We start from the raw sequence: 9,324 nt of genomic DNA on the forward strand, positions 1-9,324 counted from the left end.
AAAAAAAAAAAAAAAAAAAGTTCAACTCTAGCCAGGTGCAGTGGCTCACACCTATAATCCCAGCACTTTGGGGGGTGGATCACTGGAGGTCAGGAGTTCAAGACCAGCCTGACCAACATGGCCAAACCCTGTCTCTACTAAAAAGACAAAAAATTAACCAGCGTGGTGGCACATGACTGTAATCCCAGCTATTCAGGAAGCTGAAGGAGGAGAATCACTTGAACCCAGGAGGCAGAGGTTGCAATGAGCTAAGATCACGCCACTGCACTCCAGCCTGGACAACAAAACCCCCACTCAAAAAAAAAAAAAATTCAACTCTGCCCCACCCTCTTGTCCACACATTCAGACCCTTCCAAGAACAGTTCATATTACCATGATGAAAAATTTTGCAAACTCATCTTTTGAGACTAGAACTAAGATGTTTCAGTTCAAAGTAATATTTTTATTGTAATAGTTTCAAAAATTCATGCTGATTCTAAAATTCCTAATTCATAATATAAATATTGAAATGTAAAATGAAATGTAACAAACCTAAACAAGAGGTTTTGCTTTTTGACTGAATAGGAATGCTTTTTCCAGCGGAATCAGAAAAGTACTTCAAATTAGGCAAGAGATTCCCCCAGTGGCTGAATTCCCAAGCCTCTTTATTGCCAGTTTGGCTGTAATCTTTTTATTGTAAGGTATGCACTGAAGAAACTCACAACTGAAATGGTTCCTCAGTTCTGCTATTTGCAGACTTGAAACCTTTCTGCACAAATCCTTTAACATGTCCTAGATAGTTTCTCATCTAGTTTATCATGCAGTTTTCCTTGAGGCCTTGGCATGTATTTGTTTCACCTATATAAAAATTCGATTTCCCTTTTATCCCTACCCATAATTCAAGCTTTATCTATTTCCTAATTCTTCACCTAGGAGGCATTAACACCAGTGTGCCTCAAAAATGGGCAAAGGAATTCAACATACATTTCTCACAGAAATGGACACCAAGCACATTAAAGATGCTCAACATCCTCATCAAATTCCGAAGATGCCACTTCACACCCCCTAGGATGGTATCATAAACCAAAAAAGAAAAAGAAAACATCCCAGAAAACAACAAATGTTGACAAGGATGTGGAGAAACTGGAAGCTTCAAACATTATTTGTGGGAATATGGTGCAACCACTCTGGAAATAGTTTTAAGTTTCTCAAAAAGTTACCGTATGAACCAGTAATTCCACTCCTAGGTATATACCCCAGAGAACCGAAAAAACGTCCACCCAAAAAACTTGTACACATTACTCACAGCAGCTAGTCAAGAAGTGGAAATAAGGCCGGACATGGGCCCCATGGCTCACGCCTGTAATCCCAGCACCTTTGGAGGCCCAGGCAGGCGGATCGCTTGAAATCAGGAGTTCGAGACCAGCCTGGCCAACCTGGTGAAACCACGTCTTTACTAAAAACACAGAAATTAGCTGGGTATGGTGGAGTGCGGCAGTAATCCCAGCTACTCAGGAGGCTGAGGCAGGAGAGTCGCTTGAACCCGGGAGGTGGAGGTTGCAGTGAGCCAGGATTGTGCCATCCAGCCTGGGCGACAGAGCGAGACTCCTTCTCAAAAAAAGAAGTGGAAATAAGTGTCCATCAACTGATGAAAGGATAAACACGATGTGCCATACGCATGAGAAAGAATTTTAGCCATAAAGAGCATGTGTACTGATAAATGCTACATTACGGATGAACTTGAAAATGTTAGTGCTAAGCTGAAGGAGCCAAAAAGCAAGAGGCCATATACAGCGTAATTCCATTTATATGAAATACCTAGAATAGGCAAATTCAGAGACCAAGTACAAGATGAGTAGTCGTCAGGAGCTAAGGGAGGAATGGGAAGCAATTGTTTAGACACTGGTGATGCCTGCACTACACTGTGAATATACCAAAAACAAACAAGCACTACACTGTGAATATACCAAAAACAAACAAACAAACCTGACTTGTACACTTCAAAATGGTTAAAAACTTGAATTCTCCATATGCGTGACTGGGAAGTCCTCTCCTCAGGGCACATGGTACCCAATACCTACCTTAACAGACTTGTCACAAGATATCCAGATTAATACTAAAACACACAAACCTCACAGTTTTTCTTCATTTGAAGAAAACATTTTGAGGAGGAGAAAAAAAAAAAAAAAAAAAAGCCTGGGATTTCCCAGTACTTGTTTTCATAAATCAAATCTAGTTAACACACACCCAACACTAAACTGAATAACTGTCCGGTCTTCACCTCCCCCTTAAGCCAGGCAATGAGCAATACAAGTACTCTCATTATCATTTTCTAACTGAGCAAACTAAGTCTCCATAGAACTTAATTTTCCAACGACCAGAGTTGACAGAGCTTTAACACAGGCCATTCGATTTCTATCAATCACAACTAACTTTCCAAGTTATTTATTGTAAAAGTCGCAGACAGCATAGTGCTGTTTGCCAAGCACCGGCTTAAACACCTAGAAATCACACTTTTTAACAACCCTGTGAAATAGATGCTACTGAGACACAGAGAAGCTAAACAACTTGCCCAGAGTAACACGGCTCGTCGTGTGCAGAGAAAACATGACTAAGAGAATTCAAGTGCTAGCACCAAGAACTTCTCACCTTCCGACCGCCCTCTACCATCAACGACACTCACGTTTGCACCCAGCTTTAGCTGAATGAAGCTTCCAGTCCTCCGGCTGGGAAACCAGAGCAGAAAGGGCCTGAGGAACAAGCGCAGCGGGCCGCTCTCCCAGACCCACTCCCTGCACCGCCTGCACGGAGAATCGCCGCGCACCCTCGCTCAGGCCCGACAGGAGAGTGGGGTGCGGGGCCGAAGAGAAGCGCGGGGAAGCGTCCCACCACCCGGGGAGGGCGCGCCGACTGCCGCGAGACCTGGTCGCCGCAGGGCGGCTCAGCGCAAGGAAACGGCGGTGGGGCGGGAGGCCGGCGCTGCAGCTCCGGCCCGGAGGGCATTAGGAAAATGGGTTCGGACCACTTACTTCTTCCGAAGCCATGGAGGCTGGGTCAGGCCCAAGGCCCGAGCTGCACCCGCGCAGAGGAGGGAACGGGAAACGCCGCGCGGAGCCCTCAAACCGAGCGCAGACGCCCACCAGCACTAGTCGCAGCGCCGCAACCTGCGCGCACACCGACCCTGCGCGAGATCGCGGCCCGCCTCCCGCACGCGGCGGCTCTGGAACCTTCGCGAGGCCGTCGCCGCCACCGCCCACCACAAGAGCGCACCTCCCGCCGAGCCTGGCCCCGCCCCTCCTCTCCCCTCCCCGCGGACCCCTACCCCGCCCCTTCCCGCCCCGTCGAGTCTGGCTCCGCCCTCCCACTGAGTCTCCTAGCAACCCTTAAGTATCGCGAGAAAACTGGCAGATAGAGAAGAGTACTGTCATCCTCTCTGCCCCAACAACTGTGTGCATTATAATTTCACCGTGCTGGGCCAGGCTGCGCAGTCGCAGCTCAGAACCGCTGCCTTAACCCAGCCCCGGAAATAACGTACCGAACTTCGGAGTCCAAGTCGGAAGTTGAGTACACAGTCACTTGCTTCCGTCCGCTCTATGACACCAGACCCGCCAGGCAGCCATGTTGTGTAAAGCCAGTTTCTCAGCCTCCGCGAGGAAAAGGCAAAAATGGGGAGAAGGAGCAGCCTGGCTACGTTCAAACGGGAAAGAACGGACGTGTTAAGCGTGGAGGGCTTCTGAAAGGAGCGGTTTGATTTGCAGAGAGTTTGGTGCACTGGAGACGTCACCAAGGTCTAACCTCTCCGACGTGGTGGCGTCATCACGTGCCGCGGTAGGAGGTGTAGCTGCGTTGGCCACGTGACCGCGCCCAGTGGCGGAATCCCAGATCAAGGCGCTAACATAAGAGCTGTCCTGTGGCTACAGTTTCAGTCTCTCCTTTATGTCGTGGACTGTTGAAGCACAATTTCCGGGTGCTTTCTCCCCTTTCACCGACCATTTCAAGAGTCCATTGTTCTCACCTGGGTTTAGGTTCGGTATAAGTGAGCCTGTTGACCTTCAAAGAAAATGCTGAAATGTCTTCTGGGGACAATGTTCTCTTCTGGTTCTGTTTTTTTTAAGAGACGGGGTTTCCATTGTGTTAGCTAGGATGGTCTCGATCTGGTGACCCTGTGATCCGCCCAACTCCTCCTCCCAAAGTGCTGGGATTACAGGCGTGAGCCACCGCGCCTGGCCCTCTTTGGTTCTAACCGTGCCACTCCCCAGAGAAGCCTAGATTTCAGATTACTCTAGTCTTTGGCAGGCTCAAGATGTCAACAACACAGTTGAAAACCCCTGAGAGGTCACATAGCCCGCACTCAGCTTTATAGATCGTCCAAAGCAGCGATTAGAATGCTCAGAGAAGGAAAAAAGCTGTTAGGAAAATGGAAGTTGACCATTATCTGTAGTAAAGAACCGGAACTACAGTACAAAAATAAATTACCGAAATACAACGTGTGAATTTCACACAGAAAAAATGGCTTTAAGGGAAAGAAGCCAGACATTGAAGAGTTTATATTATGTGGTTCCGTAAGTCTAAAAACAGCAAAAGTAATTAGCCCATGGTGTTAATGAGCATAGTGTGGAGGATAATGACATGAAAGAGCCACCAGGGGGCCTTTGGGGTTCAGGTAATGTTTCTTGGACACCGATTATAGATAGGTGTGTTCACTTTAGAAATCTCATTGAGTTGTAAACTTACTTTTATGTACGTAGTTTCTAATGTAGATTATACTTAAGGCCCAGGGAGGGAATTTTCCAAGGTAATAAAAATGTTACACTGTTGCATAGATTTGTCAAAGTTCATGAGATGAACTTCCTAAGAGCTGTGTATTTTATCGTATAATTTTTTTAAGTGTCCAACCAGTAGCCTGGAATTACTAAGTGCATAAAAACAAATAGCCCTTTGCACGGAGTGAAAGCTTGACCTAATGCAGTGAACAGTCACCTCATTCTCTTAATTGCTCAGGCTGAGTCTGCTCAGTCTTAATTGCTTATACCTGCGTCTTCTATCTCAAGTACATCTTATAGCAACCCTTACTGGCTTAATCTTCAAAATATGTAGCGAATTAAGCGACTTCACACAACCTCTACTGCTGCCACCTGACAGGGTTTGGGACATGTAATCCCAAAATATGGCACATAGACATATTGAATAAACTGAAGGAATTTGAGAAAGAACATATGCAGGAATGTCTCCAACTTTCTTGCACCCTTCTGCCCTGAAGCAGGTCGTAATACCCTCATGTGAGAGTGGCCCTCTCTATACCTGGAAGTAAATTAACATCTATATCTCTGAAAACACAGGGACATAGAGACGAATATGAACATCAGGTCTTACTAAATTTCTCCCAGTTTATTACCCTTAGATCACAGTCTTTTAGCCCCATTACATTTTCCCACAGTTCTCTATTCTTCATCAAACCTACTCTAAACAACACTAAAGTTAACTGTTTGGGTCTTCATTTCTAAAGTTTCCCATGTTATGTTAAACTAACATTAATATTTATGCTTTTCTCTTGTTAATTTGTCTTTTGTTATGGGATCCCCAGCCAATGAGCCTAAAATGGGTAGAAGGAAAAGATATTTCTTACCCTACACACCCAAGTCCAAGCCGTCATCATTTTGTCTGAAATTTTAGCTTCCTAACTGGTTTCCCTGCTTCCCTATTGTACCTTTAGAGTTAGTTTTCCATATAGCAGCTGGACATAACTTTTCAGATGATTATATTCCTTTGCTTTAAAACCTCTAACCCCTTCCTATTAGGCTTAGAATGAAGTCCAAACTCCTTACTGTGAACTTTAGTGTTTTACATATCTTATATCTCACCTTTATGAGCTTTGTATCAGAATTCATCTCTCGCCACTCTTCCTTCCCCCTCCCTGATTTAAACACTGGCATCTTTGTTATTCCTTGAACCCAGTGGGTTTGCTCTTGCCTCCAAGTCTGTACTTGGCTTTCCCTCTACCTGTAATCCTCCTCCAGTTCATCACACAGATCGTTTCTTCACTCTATTTAGGCCTTTCAAAAGTAACACGAAGGGAGGCTTTTCCAGACAATATTAGTTGAGGTTCAATCAGAGAAGGAAAATCAGTAGGAGGTAAATAGATATTTATAACAAGGAATTGGCTTACACAATGCTGGGAATTGGCTAAGGAAGTTCAAACTCTGTAGGCCAGGCAGACAGGACTGGAAGATCATAGGCAGGCCGTGTCCCATGAGAACAGACTGAAGCTTTCATCCACAGAAAGTCAAAGAGGGAAGAACACAAGCAGAGTGGAAGGAACTACTTTCTCAGGAAAACCTCAGCCCTGCCTTTACGGCCTTCCTACTGATTGAATCAGGCACACCTAGATTATCCAGGATAATCTTCTTTTACTGGAAGTGAACTAAGTAAGGGCTTTAATTGCGCATGCAAAATACCGTCACCACACTTAGTGGGCTACGCCAGGTTTACGTATCAAAAGCCATCATGATGTGTACCAACCAATTTTATGCTTGCCAGCCTTACCATTTCTCTGTACCCTCTTACGCTGTTTTTTTTTATAGTACTTATTACCACCTGAAATGTGTTAGTCTTTTTCCTATTGTAGCAGTCATTCTTAGTTGGGGGCAATTGTGGATATTTTGTTCCCCTGCAACCTCATACATGTGGCCATGTCTGGAAAACATTTTTAGTTGTCACTGCTGGGGAAATACTATTGGCATTTAAGAGGTAGAAGCCAGAGACTCTTCTAAGCATCCTACAATGCACAGAGCACCCTGCCCTCAAACTACAGCAATCATATGTATGGCCCAACATATCAACAGCACTGAGGTTGAGAGCTGCACTACTGTTCAGGCTTCACAGAGGCAGGATCTCTTTGTTCACCTCATTTCTAGCACTTGGAATAGAGACTGGCATCGTAGGCAATCGGTAAATACTGCTTTAGTGAGTTTAACAGACCTGGTAATCTATTTTTAATATGCCCTTAAATGATTGTTATTAGGAAGGCTTTGGAAGCAAGCCCTGGATGTTAAGTAATGGCATTAGATTCTTGATTTCAAATAGTTTCTACTTATTAGCTGTGATTTGGGTCGGTCTCTCTCTCTCTCTCTCTCTATATATATATATATATATGGCTATATTTGTATATATATAGCTATATTTATATATAAAAACACATACATGCACATATACACATACATATACCTGTGTGTGTGTATATATACACACATACACACATATTTACATCCAGGCTTCACACTAGAGGGGCTAGTTATTTAAAATCTCAGAAGCCTATCTTTTCTTATGTCTAAATGGGGACTGGAATACCTAATAACATTGTTGGAAAATTAAATTCAGGATACTCACATAAAACCACATAGCATAGTCCCTAAAAATAGTAAGCACTCTGTAAATACTAGCTCTGGCTTTGTTACTTGGCCACCTACACCCATGACCACGTCTTAGGTCTTACCATGCCATAGAGCTGCCCATCTCCAAAATCCAAAACTCTAAAAGCCCATGTTCTGAAGGTGGTTTTCTGTTTTTTCCAGCACTCCTACTCCCTAATTCCTGCCTATTTTCAGCCTCATCAATGCTCTGTGACTTTGTGCAGTCCTTTGGAATTTCTGTTCTTTTCTATTGGCCTAAAAAGCTATTTGTATGATCATTGATTTTACTATTCTCTCTCTCTTTTTTTTTTTTTATGCCATGAAGCTCATAAAGGAGTCTCACTTTGTCGCCAGCTGGAGTGCAGTGGTGTGATCTTGGCTCACTGCAACCCCCGCCTCCTGGGTTCAAGTGAGTCTCCTGCCTCAGCCTCCCGAATAGTTGGGACTGCCGGCACACGCCACCATACCCAGCTCATTTTTGTATATTTAGTAGAGACAGGGTTTCACCATGTTGGCCAGGATGGTCTTGATCTCGACCTCATGCCTCAGCCTCCTAAAGTGCTGGGATTACAGGCGTGAGTCACCACGCCCAGCCACCATTCTCTTCTTAATACCTGGGCTACTTCCTTGGCCCTCTGTCATTCTATTACACCAGACTCCCAATCTGCTTTCTGCTTTCCTTTCCCCTAAGCAAGGCTGGCGATTATCCCCAGTCTCTTCTTTTTTCTCCGTTTTGCTAGCATTTATAAACAGCTCAAATTTCCCATCCATAAGAGTCAACAAAACAAACTCCATTTGGCATCTCTCTAGCTGTACCCCATAATTGTCCTTGCATTTACCATGTAGAAGCAGAACCAACTCCTTGCCCTGTTCCTGTTCTGAGTAATTGGGTACATTGGCTTCCAAAGTCCGGAAAAACATAATGATGACACCACTACTACACACACATCAGGGTTATTATATCCAGTTCTAGTTCACCATATAAATGAAACCTTGAGCCTGAGCCTTTCCTGTAAAATTAGACTTCCTAAAGTCAATCAAACAAAAGAAAATACCTCTAACTTTTACAATGCTGATGTTTAAAAACATGATAGTGTGAGTATTGCTTTTCCCTGCCATAAACAAACTAATTCTGAATCTAGAAATTTGGAGGTTATGTAGTTTTTTTCCTTTAAATACTTGTTGTAATTTCTATTTGGTAAGTTCTTCTAAAGCCTGGATTTCATTATAAACTTTCCTTGCAAGTAAACTTTTAAAAAGATTTTGCCCTGAGGCTTCCTTTGACAGTTATCAAAAATTTTGTTAAAGTATTATTACAAAAAAGGTGAAATCAAGACTCTCATGCAAATATAAATGGACATGTAACAAATACTTTATTCAACTCATTAGTTAATGAGAGTGTATTTGAGTAGCCAGGTATTTATAGGCAATTTAACAATGGAACATTAGTATAAGGTGACAAGGTTAGACACAATCTGGTTAATGTCTCACAAGGTAATAAATTATAACTTTTGGTGTTACCTGTTCCACTGGAAAGGAAGTAGGGATTTGCATTCTTACTGGAAAAATATCTACCAGTTAATGTGTAGATTCAGTGTAGGACCTGTAAATCAATAGTGAACAGTGAGATGAACAAAGTACAATCTCCTAGTCCCTGGTTTGACATTGAAAAGGGCATGCCACTCACCTTTTTGCCTTGTTTCCAAAGTTTGGAATAATTTTCCTTTCAAAATGAAATGATTTCTCAGTCAGTTGTCTATTGCAGGTAGTCTTTCTTCTTCCCCCAGTTACAGTACATGTCAAGCTTATTCATGATTTCCCAACTGCCAAATTCAATGGATATTTTGAATTTTTATTTTAATTTCTTTTTGCTTTGACTCATACCGTTCCCTTAGGGCTTGTCAGCAGGTAAAGGAATGACCTTCTGGGGACTGTG

At 43.4% G+C, this 9,324-nt stretch overlaps 1 protein-coding gene across 1 annotated transcript in view; it reads right to left on the reverse strand.

Annotated features, from left to right (window-relative positions):
* The window catches only part of LOC108305358 (calcyclin binding protein), a 12,596-nt gene extending 9,140 nt beyond the window's left edge, over nt 1-3,456 (reverse strand). Inside the window, exon 1 of the mRNA XM_017529952.2 lies at nt 3,009-3,456. Coding sequence (XP_017385441.1) covers nt 3,009-3,023 — 15 coding nt within the window. The 5' untranslated portion in view covers nt 3,024-3,456. The remainder of the gene's footprint in view (nt 1-3,008) is intronic.
* Between the last annotated feature and the right edge of the window lie 5,868 nt (nt 3,457-9,324).

Source organism: Cebus imitator, unplaced genomic scaffold, assembly GCF_001604975.1.
Source record: "Cebus imitator isolate Cc_AM_T3 unplaced genomic scaffold, Cebus_imitator-1.0 Scaffold62, whole genome shotgun sequence".
NCBI lineage: Eukaryota > Metazoa > Chordata > Mammalia > Primates > Cebidae > Cebus > Cebus imitator.